This window comes from Arvicanthis niloticus, chromosome 23 (genome assembly GCF_011762505.2).
Source record: "Arvicanthis niloticus isolate mArvNil1 chromosome 23, mArvNil1.pat.X, whole genome shotgun sequence".
NCBI classification, from domain to species: domain Eukaryota; kingdom Metazoa; phylum Chordata; class Mammalia; order Rodentia; family Muridae; genus Arvicanthis; species Arvicanthis niloticus.
Window position 1 is genome coordinate 42,775,485 of NC_133430.1, and position 25,169 is coordinate 42,800,653.

General features: G+C 37.7%; 1 protein-coding gene and 1 pseudogene across 1 annotated transcript in view; both read right to left on the reverse strand.

Annotated features, from left to right (window-relative positions):
• The window catches only part of Mnat1 (MNAT1 component of CDK activating kinase), a 131,546-nt gene that overhangs the window by 40,497 nt on the left and 65,880 nt on the right, over nucleotides 1-25,169 (reverse strand). Inside the window, exon 7 of the mRNA XM_076922021.1 lies at nucleotides 3,372-3,491. Coding sequence (XP_076778136.1) covers nucleotides 3,372-3,491 — 120 coding nt within the window. The remainder of the gene's footprint in view (nucleotides 1-3,371; nucleotides 3,492-25,169) is intronic.
• Nucleotides 18,720-20,372, reverse strand: LOC143437149 (geranylgeranyl transferase type-2 subunit beta-like; annotated as a pseudogene).

Below are 25,169 nucleotides of genomic sequence, written 5' to 3' on the forward strand. Positions count from 1 at the left end.
GACTTAATAGCACTGAATTGTCCAATCAATTTCTTCAGATAGCCTACTATTTATATCTGTTACCTCATTTAAAAAAAAAAAAACCAGGTCATTTAAAGGGTCTAACATATGAAACCAGAGAACATAAGAAAGAAGAAATACATAAACAGATAATAGTTGAGGTCATTGCAAAATTAGAACAATAAAAGGCAGATCAAACAAACTCAAACTCTTAACATTTAATGCAATTCAATGTTTTAAATTGAGTTCTTTACACTATGTATGTTGTATATTGATTGCTCAGTGGAAAGTGGCCGGTGGTCACAAGAGGAGACAGCATCAATCTGCAGCACTTACAGCATTATAGACATGTCTAGTTCCCAGTTAACGATACTTAAAATTTTACATTTATATTACATTTTAAAATAAGATTTGTTTTATTAATTTCATGTGCATGTGTGTGTACATATACCACTTGTGTTCAAAACCTGTAGACAACAGATCTACAGGTAGGTGGCTCACAATCCAATGTGGGTACTGGGAACCCAACAACAGTCTTGCAACAACTTGTTGCAAGGGCAACAAGTGCTCTAACTGCTGAGCCATCTCTTTAGGCCACACATCTAACACGTTATATCATCAAGATTATATCCATTGTCAGGCTATTTTCTATTTTTTCTATTTATTATTTTCCTTTTCCTACCTTCTATTAAGCATTTTCTTTTTCCATTTTCATGAATGTGGGCATATAGTGAGTGTGTGTTTACATGTGGGTGTTCATATATGTGGAGGTCAAATGTTGATGTTAAAAATCATCCATTATCATTCCTCCACTGTATTCAGTGAGGCAGGGTCTCTCATCATGAGATCAAATCCAGAGCTGGCCAAAATAGCTGGTCCCATTAGTCAGCTTGCTCAGGGATCCCTTATCTCTACCAGCTGAGACTAGAATTTCAAGTGGGTTACCACACTCACCTGCATTCATTTATGAGGTGTCCAGGAGTCCTAACTCTAGACTTCATGCTCCTGAAGCAAGCAATTTAACTGCTGAGCCATCTTCTCTGTTCTAGTTACAATGCATATGAACTTACTGTTTACTCTGGTGTTGGTTGAATAGCTACTTATTCCTCTTTTGCTATAAGATATTACAGCAGTAAGCTTTCTTCTGCTTCCTATCCTTTTACCACTACTCTGAGGCCACTCAGACGGCTCAGGGACTAACAACCTGAATTCAAACCCATGTGGTGGAAGAAGAGAACTGACTCCCCCTCACCTCCACATGAGCACCATGGTACCATGGTACACAAGATTCATTCTCATTCATATTCATATTCTCTCTCTCTCTCTCTCTCTCTCTCTCTCTCTCTCTCTCTCTCTCTCTCTCTCTCCCCTCCCACCATCTCAAGAAGTAAATTTTTTTAACCTAAACCACTTTAATTTTCCATATAATAAACCTAACAATGCACTTCTATTATTTATGATCATTTCCATGATCTCATAAATGTAGTTTTTGTAACAAATTTATAAGAAAATGTAAGACTCTTTTAACAGAGGAGGGACTGTTTTAAATATTTAATCTTCACTGACATTAAAGATTCTATGGAAAGATTAAAACAATAGATCTAGCTGTTGGTAATTCAGCCAAAGTTTTCTAAACCAACGTCTGTGCCACATGCAACTTTTCTGTGCCATAAAATAAAATATTCTTGGGGCTAGAAAGATAATATCTCAGTGAGTGAAGTGCTTTTCATGCATCCATGGGTATCTGAGTACAATCACTAGAACCAATGCAAAAGTCCCGATGTGCTATCCCACTGGAGAGGTGATACAGGTTAGCCTGATCAGTGAGGCCCAAGTCCCAATGAACTATCCTGTCTCAGAAGACAAAGTTGATGGCTTCTGAAGAATAGCACCAGAGTTGACCCCTGGCCTCCACACACACATGTACACACACATGTGCACATACAGCTGCACACATACACATACATGTACAGACACACTCCTCCCAAAATGCATGTGTACTTTATGTTCTCATGCTGTAACTGTTAGCATATAGGAAATTATAAATAAATTAACTGTCTTAAGGGAGTTTTAGATTCTCTATTTTGTTGGCTTCATATTTAGAGGTCTTTAAGAGAACACAGAACTAAATTTTATCAATCCTTAATAGGTTCCCAATAGTGGATGTGATAGTTTGTATTTTGCTTGGCCCAGGGAGTGACGCTATTTGGAGGTGTGGCCTTGTCGGAGTAGATGTGGCTTTGTTGGAGTAGGTGTGTCGTTGTGGGTGTGGGCTTTAATTCCATAGACCTAGCTGCCTGAAGTCAGTATTCTCCTAGTATCCTTCAGATGAAGACATAGAACTCTCAGCTCCTCCTGCACCATGCCGGCCTGGACGCTGCCATGGTCCCACCTTAATGATAATGGACTGAACCTCTGAACCTGTAAACCAACCCAATTAAATGTTGTCCTTTATAAGACTTGCCTTGTCATGGTCTCCTCACAGCAGTAAAACCCCAACTAAGACAGTAGATAATCAAATAATATGCCATTTTTACTTTAGGTCTACCTTGGAGCCTCAAGAATCATATGTGGAATATTATACATCATCTTTAAGGTGCTGGTTTTAACCTGAGGACACATGTAGGTTTTATTATATGTTTGCTATTTTTTATCTCTGCTGCTATAGTCTTTAATTTTAATTACTTGCCCTCATGGTATGCATTGTTTTTTCTTTCATATTATGTTCTTTTGTTAAGAAACACAATTTCTGAATCAGCCTTCTATTCAATAGTTTATACTGAAAAAAAAGAAAAACAAAAACAGACCAAAATATGATTATCTATATCCAGCATCGTCTGTGTCTGGACTTCCCAGGTATAAACATACTTCGTTTGCTCTCATGACAGACCATCGTTATTACTCACAAATACCAGGATCTCAAGTTCATTTTCCAAAAGGAAACATTCGCTAAAACCGCTGAGCCACTGTCCAGTCCCTCGTTATACCTATTGAAAACATGTTTCATGGCTCTGTTCTCAAAGGTCTAGTTTCAGCATAGATAGAAGACAGTGACTAAATCTACTATGTTTTATAGGTAAGTACTGAATTCATATTTTCACTGGCTTATAATATACTAAAGTAATTAATCTTCGGTTCAAAGAAGCAAATGGAAAGCTAAAATGGCCACTTCAAATATGTCTGCCAAAGACATCCTCAGAAAGAGAGCACCTGCATTCCAGTCCTAATCTCAAGAACCTAGTGAAGACACTGAAAAGTCGATATATTGAATAAAACTTAACTTAGAATTAAGTATTACTTAATTTTAAGAAACAGGATTAAGTTCTGTAAGTAAAGCCCTAAGAATCATGGAAAGTGTTTCTGATGCTTACCCAAGTCTTCCTAACAGCTCTTGCTCAGGAACTTGAGGTCCACAGGTCTCTATCTGCAGGGGCTGGTATTCATACAGAGCTTCTTCGAGCTTTTGGATTGGTGCTAATGAAATCTGTTGACCCTATAAGAGAAAATACATTTTAATAATATTTTCATATTGTTATTTGTAGTAATTTTAAAGATGACTAGAGAGAAGGTTCAGCAGTGAGGATTACTCGCTGCTCTTGTGGAGGATAGTTCAGTTCCCAGCACCTATACTGGGCAACTCACAACTACCTCTAACACCAGTTCCCGACGATCCCGAGCCCTCTCCTGGTCCCTGGAGGCACTGCACTCATACGTGTATTTCCACACAGATACATAGATAGACAAATAACTAAAAATGTAAAATAAAGTCTTTTAAAAATTAAAAAAAATTATTAGGATTATTATGAGTATAATGGATTACCATCACAAACCACATTCTATAATTAATATAATTTAATGAAAGAATGAAATCTACCATTAAATGTAAATTTTATATTAATCAGTATTATTGTTTATTATCAATAGAATTAAGCAAAATAGAAGTATAGTCCAACCTTACATTTTCTACTTCCTATAAAGTATTATGAAATATTTGATAATCAGTGTTTTGTTTTGATTTAAAGTTCTAACAAGGGAAAGGGGCTAATAAAACTCTGCAAACTGCTGTCACATAAATGTCTTAGTTCTTTACAACAGAATCAAGCTTACCAAATGAGTGCTATATGCACATATATATGATATATATATATTTATATATATATGGTATATATTTATATATACACATATATTTATATATATGATATAAAAAATTTATTTCCCTTTTCTAGTGTGTCTGAAGAGAGTGACAGTGTACTTACATACATAAAATAAATAAAATCTTTTTAAAAATTTGTGATAAAACCTAAATTCAATTGAACATCTAGGTATTTTTCTGAGAAGAAAGAACTCCTAGGTCAGTTCCCAAGGATCACGTGTGAATACAAGGGTACAAATCAAACATCACTCAGCCATCACATAGGATTTCAAACTGGCTTTCTAACATTTGATCCATCTTTTCAAGAAAAATACAATAAAAATAAAAACTGGGATCTACTTAAGTTCAGACCATGTCTTAACAAGCCATATGAAGAAATACTCAAGGTTTTAAGTGAATAGTGGCCAATGGGTGTTTTATAGCAAAAGGCTGGTGAAATGGCTCAGCAGGTAAAGGCTCTTTGTCTCTAAGTCCAATGCCCTTTATTCAACCTTCAGAATATACATGGTGAAAGAGGGAACTAATTAATGAAAAGTTGTCCTCTGACTTCTTTACATGTGCTATGGCACTCTTGTGTACATATGCATACATACATACACATACAAACGATGTAACAAAAAACATTTAATGGCTTTCTAAGTGCAGAATAGTTACTGTGACATTTCTACTATAGCATTGTGATATTACTCTAAACTATCAAGAAAGCTATACAGATGAAGGAAGTTCAACTATATGATACATCTGTCACATATAAACTAATTTGGCTGTATATCATAGGGAACAGTATAGCTAGCTTTAAGTGACAGAAAATCCAAAGGAAGCAGGCACCAGCTGCACCTGAAGGGTTATTCTGTAGCACCCAGCAGGAGAACTAAGTGCCTCTCAGCATGCACCAAGCAAGGAAAGATAACTGCTGAAACAGGAAGACCTCACATGGTGCCAGGACCTTCATGGGTGCCTCAGACATCATGAAGATGGTTAATCATGGCTGTCAGTTTGACTGGCTCTAAAATTCAACTAAGTAGAAAGGCTCTAATCACACATATGAGGGGTTTTCTCTCCTCGGTTAAAGTGGGAAGACATCCTCTGAATGCTGGCAACACTAGCACGTGTGTAAGTGGATCTGAGAGGAGAGCTTCTGCCTCTTGCCTGACTCTTTGCATCTCCCCGCTGAGTCCATCTACCCACTCCATTTCCAAGTCTATTTACCCCATTCTAGAGTCCATCCATCCAGTTCTCAGGTCTACCCACCCCAGAGTCCATACATCCAGTTCTTGAGATTATCCACCATTCTAAAATCCATCCACCCAGTTCCCCAGTCGATATAGATCAATCTCCTTCATCTCCTGGTGAAGACATACATGCAAACTTACTATCAATTAAATGACTGCAAATCAGGGTAAAAACCATTTCAAATTGGTTGCATCCCATAGACACAGGGATGGCTCAACATATACAAATAAATAACAACACAGAAGGGAACTCCAGAACAGAAATCACAATATTATCTCAAAAGACACCAGCAAGTATTTTGACAGAATCAAACATATCTTTGTGATAAAAGTTCTGAAGAAACACGGGGAACACATCTCAACATAATAAAGGTTGTATATGATAAACCTAGAGCCAACCAAATACTAAAAGTGGAAAAACTGAAGACATTTGTACTAAACTCAGGAACAAGACAAGGGTGTCCACTTTTTCCACAATTACTCAGTATCATGCTTAGACGCCTGGTTACAGCAACAGAACAAGGAATTAAGAGATAAAAATAGGAAAGACAGAATATAAAGTTTTCTTATTTGCAGATTTATACATAAAAGATCCTGAAGACCCTAACAGACAACAGGATAAATACTTTCAAGTGGCAGGATATAAATTAACATACAGAAATCAGTAGCTTTTCTATATACCAGTAACATGCCAAGAAGAAAATCAGAAAACCAACTTCACAATTGTTTCAAAAACTAAATGAATAAGAAAAGACCTAACAAAGAAGTGAAATAAGAATTCTACAATGAGATAACAAAACGCTGAAGAAAGAAATGAAAGAAGACAGTAGAGAATGGAAAGACCTCCCACTGCAGGGATCTCTCCTTTCTCTTTCTCTCCACCCCCCCACCCCCCCCCCTCCGGTTTTTTGAGACAGGGTTTCTCAGTATCGCCCTGGCTGTCCTGGAATTTACTCTCTGTAGACCAGGATGGCTTCTGAGTGCTGAGATTAAAGGTGAGGGCCACCATGCCTGGCCCTAACAAAATGTCAATGTCATTCTTTTTAAGTTCAGTACTGTTTAAGACTTATTGTTATCTTTTAATTACGTGAAGTCCAGATGAGGGTATCAGATTCCCTGGAACTGAAGCTCCAGGTGACTGTGAACAGCAGCCTGATATGGATGCTGGGACCTGAACTCTGGTCCCCTGCAAGAACAGTAAGTTCTCTCTACCATTGAAGCAAATCTCTAGTCTCTTGATACACAAACAATAAAAATATGACCATCAACTCAGGAATGAATAAACAAAATGTAGTATAGTCGTCATACAATATGCAGAGGGATGTTAAGGAATGAAGCTTGGATATGTGCTACAACATAGATGAACTGCAGCATAGTCTACCAGCTTTTGTGTATACGAAATGTCCAGAAAGGACGAAACTGCAGAGACAAACTGCACATTACGACTGTTACGGGCTAGGAGCACTGACTGTGCTGTAATCCCAAATGAGTGTAAACTACCTTCTTACAGGCAATGAGAATAGCTTCAGGCCGGGCAATGGTGGCGCACGCCTTTAATCCCAGCACTTGGGAGGCAGAGGCAGGCAGATTTCTGAGTTCAAGGCCAGCCTGGTCTACAGAGTGAGTTCCAGGACAGCCAGGGCTACACAGAGAAACCCTGTCTCGAAAAACCAAAAAAAGAAAGAAAGAAAGAGAGAATAGCTTCAGTTTGACATTCAGAAATTGTTGCAGCATTCTGTAAACTACTTAAAATTCAGTAAATCATAAATCTAAATAAGTTATAGCATAATAGAGTTGTATTTTTTAAGAGTTTAAAGCAGTCAAATCAATCAGTATTTCTATTTTAAAATCCAGGTAGGAGCGTTCAGTAAAGTTAGCTAAGAATATAAAATAAAGCCAAGAGGGGCTGGAGAGCTGGCTCAGTGGTTAAGAGCACTGACTGCTCTTCCAGAGGTCCTGAGTTCAATTCCCAGCAACCACATGGTGGCTCACAACCATCTGCAATTAGATCTGACGCCCTCTTCTGGCTTGCCTGAAGACAACTACAGTGTACTCATATATGTAAAATAAATAAATAAAATCTTAAAAAAAAAAATAAAGCCAAGAGAAGCTATGCTATTTTCATCATCAAGTAATGAATGAAATCAAGGATAAATAAGGTTGAAAGAGGAAAGAACATATGAAGAGTGGGGTTGATACACTGGGTCTTAAAGATACCAACGCTGGGCTAAGAGAGATTGTCCAGGGGATAGGAACACCTGCTGCTCCTCCAGAGGCCTGGGTGGGAATCCGGAGACTGTGTTTCTACTTCTATTTGTTAGGGTTATTTAAATGACAGAGAACGAACAACAGCAAGCAATGAAGGTCTCATAACTAGCTCCTCTCACAATGGTAAATTATCAAATTTGGCACAGTATGTTGCATGGCTATGAAACCAGGATCAAGAACTTTTCACTCAGCTGGGCGGTGGTGGCGCACGCCTTTAATCCCAGCACTTGGGAGGCAGAGGCAGGCGAATTTCTGAGTTCGAGGCCAGCCTGGTCTACAGAGTGAGTTCCAGGACAGCCAAGGCTATACAGAGAAACCCTGTCTCGAAAAGCGAAACAAAACAAAAAACCAAAACAAACCAAAACAAACAAACAAACAAACAAAAACAAAACCAACAAAAACAAACAAACAAAACAAAAACAACAACAAAAAAGAACTTTTCACTCCCTGGGCATTGAGTCACCTTAATTCTAAGCCTACTTCTAGAGACAAATCTACAGAAAGTCTTTGAGAAAAATCAAATAAGGTATTTCTGTACTGTTTCTATTCTGGTAATGTCCTAATAAATTAAATATGTGTGCATGTATATATACATATATGTGTTGGTATAGATTTTTAATATTTTAAGAAGCAAGCAAACTGAAAGAATATGCCTCGTACCCTGTACAAGCTACTTATTAGAGTCACATTTCTGTGGTAGTTCAGGTATTTTCAATTTATTTTAGGAACAAGCAGAGTAATTTCTGTACTTTGCAGTTCCGGTCACTCTGGGGTGATGTCAGCCTGTCATCACTGTAACAGCTGCACGGTAATAACTTCCTGCTAAACCATCATTTCACGGTAGGTACAATTCATCCCTATCCCTGACAGGCACACAGAAATGACTTCTTCTCATTATTTTTCAAAATGTACAGTAACTGTCCAAGGACAAATGAAGGGCAGGGCTCTGAAGATTGAAAGAGAGCTCCGTACTTATGTTGGTATTGCCTCTGAAGTTGAATAAACTGAGGTAAACTGTGGGAAGTCTTTTAATCTCATTTTTGTTATCTATAATGAGGTTGGAAGGAGACTAGAACACCAGGGTAGCCTGCTAGGAATCCATGACCACTAAGCAGAAATAACCCACTGTCTGTCCAAGTATCATAAAAGCAAACACGATTTTCCTCCAATTGAATATATGTCTGGTTTACATATTAAAAAAAACAAAGAGAAGAAACAAGCACTTATTTCTGTATTTCCCAAATCTCTACTAAAATCATCAAATAAGGTAAATGTCTTAAAATGGGTAGAATATAATGTAAAAAAAATACTACTTTAAGCATTCTAATGATGACTTATTCCTAGAATCAGCCTTTATGACCCTTTATCTTTTAAAACATGTTAGCCAACAGCCCAAAATGTTTCCTTCTCAAAATACATTTGCAAAGTACAAAAGGAGGTCTCACCCTGTATAAACTAAGCCAGCTCGTCAGCAATGCTCCTATTTTGAAAACATGCTTCAAACTATCAAAGAATTCCTAACATCTAGTTGAGCTTAATCGTGTTCCTTGTTAGCAATCAAATGGTCCTGAAGAGCTATATTATACTTTCTTTTGGCCAAGACAAGATTTTAAAAATGTTTCTAGCAAGTTAGCTCTGAAATGTCATCACAATCTGTCCACTATAGAGAAAAACTTTGTCATAGGAATTCATTTGTAATGTTCACTCTCAAAACTCATCATTTAGTGTTCAAACATTACATAGACAAATGTTTTTAATACTATCTCAACTCTACTTTTGGGTATGTATTGGCATACAAATATAAATGACTGCAGAAAGAGTTTCAAAAGCAAAAGTAACTTACTTAGGAGTGAAAGGTTAGGCGGCGACCACCTGTAGGCTGAGCATTCGGGTAGGAGCAGGAGGATCACAGTAAGCCTGGTCACTATGGAGGTCAGGACACATAGCAAGACCTCGTCTCCAAGGAGGCAAGCAAGGAAGGAGGGAAGAGAGAACCCATGGAATTTATTTGCTTTATTTTTGTTGTTTTAAGTTTATTTTCTTTGGGCACTGACAAACATCACAGTGTTGACAGAACTGTTTTTAATTCCTTCTCTGATGCTTGTCTTGCTGCCGAACTAGAATTTGTTGCCAAGAGGACATAGTGTCCAGCAAATCATGTCTGTTTCTATAAAAAACCAGAAAAGAAAAACATCAAGGGAGACTATCTAGTGAGACAGAAACCTCCTTCCTTAAAAAGACTGTGTAATTGTTTTTTTAAAAAAAAAAAAAAATACAGTATTTGCCAGAAATTTCGAAATGAGCTTTTTAGGCATACAACGTCTCAGCTGATTTGCTATTATTCCCTATTAAGAGTAATTTTCAAGAAAGCATTGTTATCTTGACACCAAACGTGAACTAGTAGTTACCCAGTGATAATGACAATCTGTACATATATCTACATTTCTGATTGCAATAAAATATAAAATTGGTTCATGCGAAGTTACTTAAATGTACCTTTACTCTGTAAGCAAAACAAAACGTATTTCAGTAAAAACATAGTAAGAAACTATAAACACTGAGTCATATATACTCTGTGTTTGATACAGTGCTTGATACATTAGGAATGTTTATTTCAAGACTGAACAGGTGTTTTTATAATGACCCTTTCAATCCTCTACCTCACCCGCCCAAATAATGTATGACAGATCTCTTGCTTCTGTTCAAGGTCTTTTGAACTACAGAATGAATAACTGCCATACAGTTTCTTTTGTTAGGTATTATATCACAACAACAATACAAATAACTAATATCCCTACCTAGGTTTGGGGAGTTTTTTTTAAGTTTTTGTTTGTTTGTTTTGGTTGGTTGGTTGGTTGGTTGGTTGGTTTGGGTTTTTATTTTTTTCAACACTGGGCTTTTCTGTCTAGCCCTGGATGTCCTGGAATTTGTTATGTAGACCAGGCTGGCCTCAAACTCACAGAGCTTTACATGTCTCTTGCCTCTGTCCCTTCAGTGCTAGGATTAAAGGTAAGCACCACCACTGCCCAGCAAGATTTTCTTTAAAAAAAAAAAAAAAAAAAAGTGCACTACAGAAAAAGATTTGTACACTTCAGTTCCAGAAGAGCCAATGCTGTTTCCTGGCCTCCATGACCCCCAGACACACACATAGAGATCTGCCTGCCTCTTCCTCCTGAGTGCTGGGATTAAAGGTGTTTGCGACAAGCCACCATGTAGGTGCTGCGAACTGAACGCATGTCCTCTCAAGAGCAGCTAGTGCTCTCTAGACCTCTACCCAGGTTTTAAACCCTTCACTGACATAGATAATAAGCATGTATCTATCACAGAAACATTTTAATTCATTTATCAAATATTTAGCACATGGTAGACACTGTGAAACTATGATATAACATGTATCACCAGAACTAACCTCACTTTCAAATATTTATCAACATGCACAAATTAATGTGCCACAATGTGGATTTATAGCCATTAATCATAAAGTACAAGGTACTTACTTATGTATTAATATATAGGTTCTTTTTAAATGAAAATTATATATTAGCTTTCTAAGATGTCATTTGCAGAAAATATTTTCGATCTATTTCTAAAAAACATTTAGACTTAGGCAAACATCTGTACTGAGATATAAACTCTAACTTTATACATATATTTTTTCTCAGCTGTTTCATTTTCTTTGTATAATAAGCAAATAAAATCTCTTCCTCCAACAGAAGTCATCAACAGAAACTGATGACTTGTCAATCATTATAAGTTGTATACACTTTGAAATATGATCAACAAGACTATTTCAACTAAGAAGAATAACTCCTAGCAATGTTGAAATAAAGTGCCTTTAAGGAGTCACTGGACTCATCAGTTCTTTAAGCTGCATTTCACTGCACCTTTTACAGCGCTTCGTGTTTACACTATGGATTACAAAAGCACTCGAGAGTCACAGTCCTTTCAGGTTGCCATCTGAAAGCCTATGTATCACTCAGCATAAGTGCGGCTCACACAAATGCAAAAGCATCTAGACTTTCACATGGTTTGCTTTAGGTTGGTTTTTTGTTTTAATTCTGGGAGATAATACTAATTTTATTCTATAGACTTCCTTTTATCAAAAAAACAAACATAAATTGAAGACTGTATACTTAGTAGAACAGTAACCTACGGGCAATGAAAAACGTAACTTTCAAGTTCTTCTAAAGTTCACAGCTTGGTATTTTAACACTTGTAAGCACTAACATTTGACCAGTTGCTGGGACAGGTGCTGCCGCCAATCAGCTGCCTTTGCTGAAACACATTCTACAGATTACCACTTAATCTCCCATCGACAGCAACGGCTGCCTGTTGCTTTGCTATAATCACCACTGAAAATAAACATGGTCACCAAAACAAGAAAAGTATTCAGATATAACTTTAGGCAAAACACAGCTCAGCCTAGTTCTGCATCTACTATTTTCCTTCTGTGGCTTTCTGGAATTCTTCTATCAAACCTAAGGCTTCCTTGCCTGGCTCTCACCACCTCTTCACAGGCTATTTCTGAATTGCCTTGTCTAAAAACTTAGATACATACATACATACATACATACACACACACACACACACACATATGCATACATACTAGAGGCAGGCAGGCAGGCAGGCGATAGATAAACATACGGATGAACCTAAGATACTTGGAAAGAGTTGTGGTAGTATTGCAATATGGTATTTTCTTTGCTGCTGCTGTCGTTAAATTCTGATTCCACTGATCATATTAGAATCAAGAGAAATCGGACTTAGTGAAGTCCAATTTCTCACCATGTCATGGTATCTGATCTTGCACTGGAAATCACCTACAGTCCCCTGTCCCCGTCATAAAACATTGTTCTTACACAGTATCTCATCCCACTAAACACAATTAGAATCATCAAAGGAAAGAAGATCTGCTACAAGGTGTGATGAAGTCCATTTGGAAACAGACTGAGAACTGTGCTCAGTATTTACTTTTATGATCTAACTACACTTTTAATGCTTGAAAATTAATATTGATTCTTAAATAGCAAGCAACATGAAGTTCTACAGTGTTTTAAATTCACTCTATTACACATGCCTGTGACCTCCACTGTGACCTCGACAAAGCAGTTGTACGCTCTGCTGCAGTGCAAATCTTCACAGACAAGTTGAACCTGTTCTCTTTGGCACCGAGCCCTTTTGCTGAACACACAGCTGAGATTTATTATAAAAGGGGAACTGAGGGGCATTATTTCACAACATTTATCCTTCACATATAGCCAAGTATAATCTTTTACAACCTTTGAAGGCTCTTAAATAAACAGACCGTCTCTTAATTACAAAGTTTCTTATTGTCACTAATTGCAGGACATATTAAGATTCATTTTACACTGGGAAAAAACACTAGCACTTAAAGCTATGTACTAAAGGTTGTGAAAATTAGTCGGTTAACATACATTCAAGCAACAGCACTCTTAGTCCTCAGATCCTCGAACAATTACCTGCCTTGCTCTCTTTACAAGGTAAAGGCGATAAAATCACTATTCCAACCCTGTGCTTACAGACTACACAATAAGAAAATAGGTTTGTTTGTTACTGCTTTTAATCTCACGTCACTCATTGGTCTTTTAAAAACCAGAAACTTTCCATTCTTCCAGCCTTTCCTTTGCCCTTGGTTCTCCTGTGGGCCTTTCACAAACACTTTCTGCTTCAGCTTGGAGCAGCCTCTGCAGGCGGCTCCTCAGAACTCAGAGCTCATTAGTCTCTAGGGACAGAAGAATTTCTAAGAAGTATCTCTAATAACAGGAATTACCATACTGTTTAAATTAATTCTTCAGCACTTGATAATTGATCTAGCCTTGCTGAAAAAAGAAAGAAAGGACAAACAAGCAAACCTCCCGTACTGGCAGAAGTGTTCAATCCTGAAAGTCAAGTTCAAACCGGCCTCTCAACTGCCAAACATTTTAGACTCTGAGGGACACTGAGTCAAGTGTGCATTTCCTCACTGTAATATTTCTCATATTTTCATTAACACCAAGTATACAAACTGTTAAATACCTGTAATGTTTTTCTGAATACATTTTAAAATAATTTATTATTAAATTATTTTGTGGTTTTAAGAAAATCTAGGGCCCGGCAGTGGTGGCGCATGCCTTTGATCCCAGCACTTGGGACGCAGAGGCAGGTGGATTTCTGAGTTTGAGGCCAGCCTGGTCTACAGAGTGAGTTCCAGGACAGCCAGGGCTACACAGAGAAACCCTGTCTCAAAAAACCCAAAAAAAAAAAAAAAAACAAAAAACAAAAAACAAAAAACAAAACAAACAAAAAAAAAAAAAACCTAAGGACATTTCTAGAAATTAGGGATTCACCAGCAAGTAAAATAGGCATATTCATAGACAGCACCAAGTATACTTTGTCTTCAGCTAAAAAAAGAAACCCATTTCATCAGTTTCCACTGTTATTTCAGTTCTTAGAATGGCTTTCTCAAGCAGTGTCTACCTCTACTATGTCTCCCTCAAGGGAATTAAAAATTTAGGAGTTTGGACCATTTATTATTCACTAAACCAAAACAACACTTTTTCTAGAAAATGTAGTCTCTCTGAAAATAAAAGTATTAAACTTTAAGTGGTTTCCCATCTGTGCATGTGTGTGTGACAACTGAAGAAAGAGGCCATGAGTTTGGGCAAGAGCAAGTGGAGGTGCACGGGAGGACAAGAGAGGGGAAAGAAAGGGAGGAAATGATTCAATTAGATTATAACCTCAAGAAATAAAAAATGATAATAGAAATTTTAAGTGTTTTATAGGTATTACATCTTGACAAAATTAAGTATATAAGAAAATTATTCACTTGAAATATTCACAATATGAATCTATACTATATGAAACAGCATAAAAATTGGTATTAAAAAACTCAACATCTATAAAATGACTCAAAAATTGATCTGAAAAACTGGAGGGGTGTTTGTGTGTGTATGTTATCATGCACATACATGGACATGTCTACATGTATGGCATATGTGTGTGTTATCATGTACATACATGGACATGTCTACATGTATGGCATATGTGTGTGTGTTATCATGTGCATACATGGACATGTCTACATGTATGGCATATGTGTGTGTTACCATGTACATACATGGACATGTCTACATGTATGGCATATGTGTGTGTTATCATGTACATACATGGACATGTCTACATGTATGGCATATGTGTGTGTGTTATCATGTGCATACATGGACATGTCTACATGTATGGCATATGTGTGTGTTACCATGTACATACATGGACATGTCTACATGTATGGCATATGTGTGTGTTATCATGTACATACATGGACATGTCTACATGTATGGCATATGTGTGTGTGTTATCATGTGCATACATGGACATGTCTACATGTATGGCATATGTGTGTGTGTTATCATGCACATACATGGACATGTCTACATGTATGGCATATGTGTGTGTTACCATGTACATACATGGACATGTCTACATGTATGGCATATGTGTGTGTTACCATGTGCATACATGGACATGTCTACATGTATGGCATATGTGTGTGTTATCATGTGCATACATGGACATGTCTACATGTATGGCATATGTGTGTGTTATCATGTGCATACATGGACATGTCTACATGTATGGCATATGTGTGTGTTATCATGTGCATACATGGACATGTCTACATGTATGGCATATGTGTGTGTTATCATGTGCATACATGGACATGTCTACATGTATGGCATATGTGTGTGTTATCATGTGCATACATGGACATGTCTACATGTATGGCATATGTGTGTGTTATCATGTGCATACATGGACATGTCTACATGTATGGCATATGTGTGTGTTATCATGTGCATACATGGACATGTCTACATGTATGGCATATGTGTGTGTTATCATGTGCATACATGGACATGTCTACATGTATGGCATATGTGTGGGCGTCCTTCTTCAGACTCCATCCAACTAGCTTTTGGAAACAAGGTCTCTAACTGACCTGGAACTCAACCAATACGGCTGTAGGGACAAGTTTTCCTCCACTGGCTTTGATTCTTCACACCACATAGCTTTCTCATCGATATATTTTCTTTTCAGTAAGAGAACAAGTGTACTGTCTACTTGCTTATAGCATGCCATTGACATGTCTTTAAAATAATACAATATTAAAAATAAAGGAATTGACTGAGGAAGTGGTTCCATAAGTAATATGCACAGCACCTGGAACCGAACCCAGCACTGAGGAGGGAGGGGGCAGACAGAAGAGTCCCAGGAGCTGTCTGAGCCAGCGAGTCTAGCTGAACAGTCAGGGACAGTGACAAACTGTCTCAAAATCTGAGGTAGAAAGCAATTAGAGGAAGACATCTGATATATACTGACCTCCACATGTACACACATGGGTCACTACAGACAGACAGACAGACAGAGAGACAGAGACAAAGATGGGGGAGCCTATGCAATCCAAAAGGTCATCCTATATCTTGAAATGAATATTCTGAACAAAAATGAACAGGGACTTTTATTAAACCTTAGTTTTGCTTATAAGTATATTTAAGAAATCAAATAAAATATAAAAGATTCAACTGTGTCAAAGTGCCTACAAAATGAGGTTTATTATCAGTGCTACATCATCATCAACATCATCAACATCATCATCAACAACAACATCATCATCATCAACATCATCATCATCAACATCATCATCATCAACATCATCATCAACATCATCATCATCAACAACATCATCATCAACATCATCATCATCAACAACATCATCATCAACAACATCATCATCAACATCATCAATAACATTATCAACAACAACATCATCAATAACATCATCATCAACAACATCATCATCAACATCATCATCATCAACAACATCATCATCAACTACATCATCATCAACAACATCATCATCAACATCAACTACATCATCATCAACAACATCATCATCATCATCAACAACATCACCATCAACAACATCACCATCATCATCAATAACATTATCAACAACAACATCATCATCATCAACATCATCATCATCAACAACAACATCATCATCAACAACATCATCAACAATATCATCATCATCAACAACATCACCATCAACATCATCATCATCATCAGGAGGAGGATCTTTCATAGCACTTCCACTGTCATTCAATATTCCACCACATAGAATCACTGCAGATAATCATCAATATATCTAATGTAACCACTGTAGAATGCTTTATAGGATAGCCTGACATGGTGTTGCAGGCTTATAGTATTTCCAGTGTGGAGATGAGGTGAGAGCTTAGATAGTTCAAAGACAGTCTGGGTTACAAACTGCCTAGGCAGCCTGGGCGGCATAACAAAACTCTGTCATCCCTCCCTCCCCCAAAAAGGCAAATGGGGTGGGATCTGTTTATAATGAAGTTCAAACCACCTCCCTGTAGAAGGAACATTATTAATGATAGAGAGATCCCAGACTGACAACATATAAAGTACATTAATTATTTTTAATTTTGTCTTGGGCTCTGAGAACAATACAGAGGAAATCAAAGAAAAATTTGCCTTTTCTTTCTTAAGAGCATAGCTGGCACTTAGCTTAAAGTCCCTAACCTTTTGATTTTTTTCCCATTTTGTCCTTTGCAGCCCCATCTAGCACCTAGTGCCTACCTTGCTCAGGCATTGTATGTCCCCACAACAGGACACCCCTAAGTTCTCGAGTAGCTCACCCTCCTGTCACTATGAATCCTGTTACACTCCCTGATCTTACACCACAGCCTGAATCTGCCACAAGAAAACCATCCTGACTGCAGTAAGGTGTCCGAGGGAGAAATGGAATTCTATGATTTTATTTGATAAACATCTGACTTTAGTTACTTCATTATTGATATGTTTTAAAAAGCATTTGAAAAATAATTTTTCTTAAGCAATATATGAAGTAGTTCTTTTTAAAATGGACTAAGAATTATTTGCTTATTTTGTCTTGCTTAAAATTTGTATATTTTACTTATCAACAGAAATTATCTTTATACTTTTTATCCTTATAATTTTCTTTTAAAAAAGAAGAAGACAAACACAGAGCACTAACATTTCCTCAGCATGGTAATGAGAGCAGGACCAGGTTTCCTGTGATGAGAACCTGGAAGAGTGCAGACAACCAGGGTTAACCTGGGGTCTAGAACTGATGAAGCCAAGGACTCTCAGAACCAGACAGGCTAGGAAAGATCGTCTACAGCCTTACTATCCTCTCAATTTTTGATTCTCTCTTTAATGATCTCGCTTCTATTTATTTTATTTATTATTTATTTGATTCTCTCACCTGTCCTTGTGCCTGGCTAAAGACTCACAACCTACCAGCAAAGCACTCAAACAGTCTACAGATATGTCCCTTTTTGTCTCCAAACAAATCTACTAAGTACATTTTAGGGCCTAGCAATTGAAAGCACCAGTCTACAAAACAAAAATCCCTTTCAACAATAAGAGACAAAAATCTATGTGACACAGACAAAACTCTCCATGTCTAATTAAGGCACAGTGTCTCAGCAAGGCAGACCTAGACTTCCTGTTTCCTAAGACATGATTTTGACAGCAGAGACACGTGTCCTTGCTTTGGCATCAGTCACCATTGCCACAGAGGACAAGAGAACGAAGGCTGGCACAGCTTCTCTAGTAACTCTAGTATTTCTAGAGTTATCTAATAACTCTAGTATTTCACTCAAGAAAACAAGGCTATCTCTAAACCCTGAGGTCATCTGAGGTGCCGACATACTTTGAATTCTTGTTTTTCTGTTTTCAGCTATTCTAATGGATTGCCAGGCTGCAGTTAATCTCATTATGCATTTAACCAGACTATATCTTCATAGCAGAAAATCCCACAAAATATTAAGAAGGAGCAGAATCACTTTTAGAATTCCAATTATCTACAAAATGTCATTTGTATGTCATCTTCTTAATGACTTATAAACTCATTAACAGTTTATAAAAGACTGTGACATTATTTACTGTTAGTCTATTTACAACTAAGAACAAAAGAGTCTCCCTTCCCTCCACTCTAAAGGGCTTAAGATTCTATAACCAAGTTTTTTTTTTTTTAATTTTGTGCATTTTTTACTTAAATCATGAATGTTTAGCACTGCTGACAAAATCGTTTTCCATCACTATTGTTACAGGTCAACAGGTCATGTGAAGGCATCAATGAAACACTAGCTTTTTTAAAGTCTGCTATTATGAAGACTTCAAAAACATAAACTTTAGGTATAGACAAGAACACTGCAGAAGATTGAAATAGGTATTTTAGAATACGTGCAGTTTGCATAATTTATCACTAAGTTAGCAATGATACACAAGTATTAGCAGTAGTCACCGTTAGGTTTGAAAAGTGCTTCAAATACAACAATGTATTGTGTTAAGATTCCAGCAGCACACACCCTTCTCATCTCTGAGTCCAGCTCAGTTTAGACTATCCACCCTCTGAAACACTTCTTCAGGCATTCAAAAGACAGGACTAAAAGACAGGTTTATCCTCCAACACAGCAATGCCAAGTAAGATATGAAAAGGATCCACCACACTTCTGGCCTGTCTGCAAAACCTCCAGTCTCTCTCTTCATAGTGATAGAACATGAGACTGTGGAGATCTTCTCTATCAACCCAGTGAAGCCTGCCACTCATCTTCAGGGAGCCAACAACCCACCACACACACAGTACCACAGCTGGTCACTTCTCCAGTCTTCCACTGGGTCCACCTAAGGCCAACTGCCATTCTCAAAACCACCAACAAAATAAGACAAAATTCACTTGGAACAACTGACTAGTTATCACCAGGAATCCTGTGCAACAATAGAGCTACCCAGCATGAGATTCAAAGCCCAGTCCACACACAAGTCTATCATTAAAGTTCCTACAAGACAAAACAATTCAGTCACTTTTCCCACATTCATAGGACCAAGGTTGCCCAAAAGAGCCAAAGTTGCCACCACAGAAAATGAAAATCATTAACAATCTCCCCAAATATTGTCTGAAGACTTTGAACATACTCTACTTCTATCTGTAACATTAATACTATCCTACAGAGTAAGAATCTGGACGCACTAAAAGTGTACAGATGTAGACCATACCCAATACTTAGTCTCCCACACCCACACTCACATGACTTGATAAATGCCAGGATTCCTTCTCTGTTTAGGAGACGAAGCTGCCCAGGAGATCCACCACTGTCAGGCCCAGTAGATGTTACTCACTCTCAAAAACATTCATACAGTATTCACAACCATCTTTCTTTGAGCCACAAGATGCAATATAATGATGTTTTTCTCCAGTAGCAGCAGGTGTCAGGTGCCTCTGACTTAATAGTGACACTTCCACAGCATGCCCATGCTGGACCTCCAGAAGCCCTATATTAAAGTGTAAGATGACCTTACACGTGGAGTTAGTCACCTCAATCACTCTCTTACTTTGATACCTTTGTTGATAATTTCTTTACTTTTTACAGAGTTAATCTTTATGAGAAACTGTTAAATAAGGGAAGCAGTTTACCTTGTAACTGACAACATCTAAGATTATTTAACGGACACTCTCTGAGAACTTCAGTATGTTATTTTAGTCCCATGAAGAGCACACTGCAAGGTATATCGTAAAGACTACCAATGTTATCTGTCCAGAACCCATAGACATCAACTCACAGCACCAGAATCTGAACCCATCCAATGTGACATTGAAGCCTTATGGCCATAATAACTCTGTCTTCTATCAATGGGGGTTCAGGTTCTACTGCTTGTACTATCAGACTATAAAAAGTGAGACTATAATTATTCTCCACTACTTTCTATTCTCAACACAAATGCTCCTATGAGAAAGATACAACTCATTACCATGTAAGACACAAGGAACTAGCTTGACAGCTTTTGAGAAAAGGGTAGTGGAACTTTTCTAGAACTTGAAATAGCCAAGAAAAAGTATGCAACATCATTTACCATTTTCAGGAGCACTGAGCTTGTATCAGAAATTGTAATTACATCTGTGGCTATCATCTCTAAACTAAAAGTAGTAATTTGTAATATAGAAAGTTATTTCACAAAGCCTTATCAATGCCAATAATCTTCATTCAAAAGAGCTATGAGCACACAGCCTTGCAGAACCTACTACCATACATAACATAGTTCTTCAAAAGGACGGTCCTGGACCAAGTCTCTGCTGCTCTCTTTCTCTCAAAGCTTAACATGTTTGACACAAAATACTTGCTGCTAAAATAAAACGTAATTAAACAAATAACCAGCAGGCTTGTACTTTCAGTCTGCCTTTCACTGTACCTTGTACTTAGTGAACATATCATAACAAGTGGGCTCATTAATAATACCTATATTGCATATATACATGCAAGTGCACTCAACACTAGAACACTGTTTTTAGTCTTAAAACTTATTATAACAAGAAACTATATACAAGAAATTATATACAAGAAATTTAGGAACGCAGTCAGTAGTAAACATTTCACTACAGTGACTTTTGGTAAATATGTTGTCTCTTCCTAGTAATAACATTTATTTTTATAGTAGAAAACTATGAAAAACAAGGGAATGTTAGGTAAAAATATAATTATTTACATTAACTGTACCACCCAATCTAAATTTGTGCATTTGATGCTCCAAATACATTATCAAAAATATAATTTGAAAGAAGAAATTTATTTACTTATGACAAAGGAAGCACCAGAAATGAAAAGTCCCAACAGAATAATCTAATTGTGTTTCTGTTACATGAATGATTCACTGTAGACGCTCACAATTCTCAAATGTGCAAAGTATTTCCATGTGCTTAGGACAGGAACTAGCCAAAACAAACAAGGCTGTAGAACTTACTGTTTTATTTCCCTGCCATCTGCCACCCTCCTCTTGCCTCTGCCTGCCTATGGTTCATAGTAACACTTTTAAAGGAATAAAGCAGCAAATCAAATCTCCAGCTGGGAACTGGAATGCTAGACATTACATGGCAATGACATTGCCCAATGTTTATTGACATAAACATCTAAAGAGAATGTGCATTTCTTAATCCAGTTTCAAATACATTGGTATCTCATACTAGTATTAAATACTATCATTCAGTATTCATTAAAATAAAATGCTTAATCAAGATCATACAGACCTTTAAGAAAAGCTAAAACTTCTAATCACTATCAACCTTATTTTTATGCTTTATCTGACACACATACAGAAAATGACTCCATGGGTTTGAAAATACCGTAAGGCAGGAGAAAAGAGAATTAAACAATAGTACAACATGGCTCACAACATAAACTGAGACAGCATGTGCTTAAACAAAACCTTCACTAATGTCTCTATCTCTCACTAGTAACACTGTTGAAGTTGTCCCTCGATTACTGAATCCCAGGGCCATGAGACTTGAGGGAAAAGGCAGCAATGAGATGAATTTAGTCTCTAAGTCTAAATGTAATGAAATGTTTACATCACCCACTCGCACTGGAGTGTCAAACACATGACAAAATCATACAAGTTGAAGCCCTGCTGAGGGCACAGACACACCTCATTAACGTGCTTTTATCAGTATGCCTGTCAAGTTTTGTCAAGTATTTTGCTTTTCTTGAAAGTAATCTCTTAGATTTAATGGAATTTGTATAAACCAGTGTTATTTCTTTGTTACATGTTTACAGGGTTTTCCAATGAAATCAATGTTCATTTATATGCAGTTGAGAAAACCCAATTAAAAATAGATTTAAGCTATTCAGATATACCAAAGCAAGATGACAGCTCACAGCAAAGGAAACAACAGATCAAATCCAATGAGACAGCTTTTCAATAAACAAACAAATCCTCTAGACAGAATGGAACTATAAAGCAAGTGGCAAGAAGACTTTTACAAACAATGTCCCAATAGCTAGAGAACACACAGTCTTCTCTGTGGTAGATGGAATATTCTTATATTAGGCCACAAAACAAGTCTCAACATAATCTAAGCAATGAAAACCACGCCATATGTCTTCCCTAAGAAATTAACAAAGGAACTTCAAAAACTACAAAGACACCGAGGCTAAGCAATATGCTCCTCCTGAGTACAATGGGTCAGCGAAAGAAAAAAAAGGAAAATTTAAAACTTCTTGAAATAAATGAAAACAGATATGCAATATACAGACACCTATGGGATATAGAAAAAGCCACACTAACAGGTAAGTTTACGGTTAGAAGTGCCTATTAAAGAATCTAGAAAAAAGACACAAAAGACTTTTATTTAAAAAAATAACAATAATATAGCTGGTCATGGTAACACACACCTTTAATCCCCGCTCTCTGGAGGGAAAGGCAGGGGAACTCTGAGTTCAAGGCCAGCCTGGTCTACAGAGTAAGTTGCAGAACATCCAGGGCTACACAGAGAAACTTTGTCTCTACAAAACAAAAAATAAACACACAACAACAACAAAACTAATAATACAAGTAACTAGAAAGGAACTAGAAAGGCAAAACAAAACACAAAACTGATAGCATAAACAGGGTGAGAAAAAAAATGTCTCTAATATAAGAAAGTCAACCCAATAGTGAAAACCAGTAGTAAATGACCTGATTAGAAATGAGGGGATGATACAGACAGATATTTCTTTTGAATATACAAATAACCAACATGTAAATGAGAAGTGCTCGGCAGCACTAACCATCAGGCTTACAGGTCAAAACCATGATGAGATGCCCAACCTCCATGCAGAGCAACTATCACCAAATGACAAGTGCTGGGCTCGGGGAAAGAAGTCAGCTCAGACAACTGGTGAGGAAGCAAACCAGCATGGCCATTATCAAAAGCCGCAGGAACGTTCCTGAAGACACTACAAAGAGAACTAATGGACACATGTTAATTCTACTACCGGATCAATATCCTAAGGTAAGAAGATGAGTATGTCAGAGGTGTCTGCATGCCTGTTTACTGCAGGACTTTTCCCTATGGCCATGACAGCCAATCACCCACCCACAGAAAAATAGATAAAAGAAAATGTGTAAATATTCATAATGGAATATCAGCTGTGCAAATAAATGGGATTCTGTCTCTCAGCAGCATGAACAGAACTAGAGGACAGTATGTAGCTGATCCAATAGCTGCAGAGGGTGCTTAGCTGTTGCAGCCCGTACTGCCCGTTCCGGTCCGAGGGTCAGGGTCTAGCGAGAGAGAGAGTGGGGATAAAGGGGAAGAGACGCGAAGAATGGAGACAAGACAGAGATTCTGATCAAGTCTCGTTTATTGAAGGGAATTCTGAGCTATTTATAGGCTTTTGCCACGTGCCTTGTAGGCGCGTGGATACCACGTGCCTTGCAGGTGTTGATATGACATAAGCCTTACAGGCATCTATAGCGTGGACAGCACGTGCACCGCAATGCCTTGCAGGCGTGGATAGCACATGCGCCTTATAAGCATGTATGGTGTAGATAGCACGTGGACAGTAGCACGTGGACAGCACGTGAACTCATGTCTTGTAGGCGTGACTACCACGTGCACCTTGCAGCTGGGGGCAGTAAACAGCAACACAAAATATGTGGGATATCAGAGTGTGCTTCAGCTGTTGTAGGCTATTGAAAACCAAATCTTTCGTCAGGGAATATGGTTCCAGATGGCTGCAAAGTTGATCTAGCCGCTTTCTGCTAAAGTCGGCTCCCAACACTTAGCTGAAGGGCGGGGAGGTAGAGAGAAGGGGGTTGGCAGGTACAAGGAAGAACATGGCTAATGTCCTACTGCGTACGGGTAACTCTAGCCAAGAACAAAAGCACAAGTAGGATGGACTCTGAACAAGAAAATAATAAATATTTAAGAAATGGAAATATCACTTATTCTGACTTCATCATCCTACTAAAAGAATCATAACTCATAACAAGTAATACATCACTATATAAATATACATATTTACTTATACATAGGCATGTGAGAGATGCATATATATAAACAAAATTAATACTAATGCCAAAGAAGTGTGCAAAAAGATTGTACGTATCATTAAGCTCGGGGAAATTCCAAAACCATATTGAGATGCCAGTAATACCCATGCAATGCCGCTAAGATACATTTTAAGCTCACAAGCCTGAGTGCAAGCAAAGCTGCAAGGCTAACAGAACTCACAGGATGGGAACGAGCACAGGAACTCGTGCCTTAGCTGAGACAGATATACAAAGGAAGCTCAGGGCTCTGTTCCATTCCGTCTCTCACAAAAGTAAGATACACCTTCTACCAGAGGAGAAAGAACAGGGAGGGAGGGAGGAAGGGAGGGAGGGAGCAGAGAGAGATCTATATAGAACATTCTTAACCCCAAAATGATCAGATAAACAGTGGGCATCTCTGCTGGCAAACTGATGTGGGAATCCAGGAATGGTACTCTCGGGGAATCTGCCCTTTAGAACTTGGTGTCTATGACAGTTTTCAACACTGCTGACCCAAAGCCAGGATGTGACACCTATCTGCTAAACACTCGAGGCTGCATTAATGGCTACATGCTACAGGGAAACCGGTTAAAGCACACCATGATGGCCTGAGATTGAAGCTT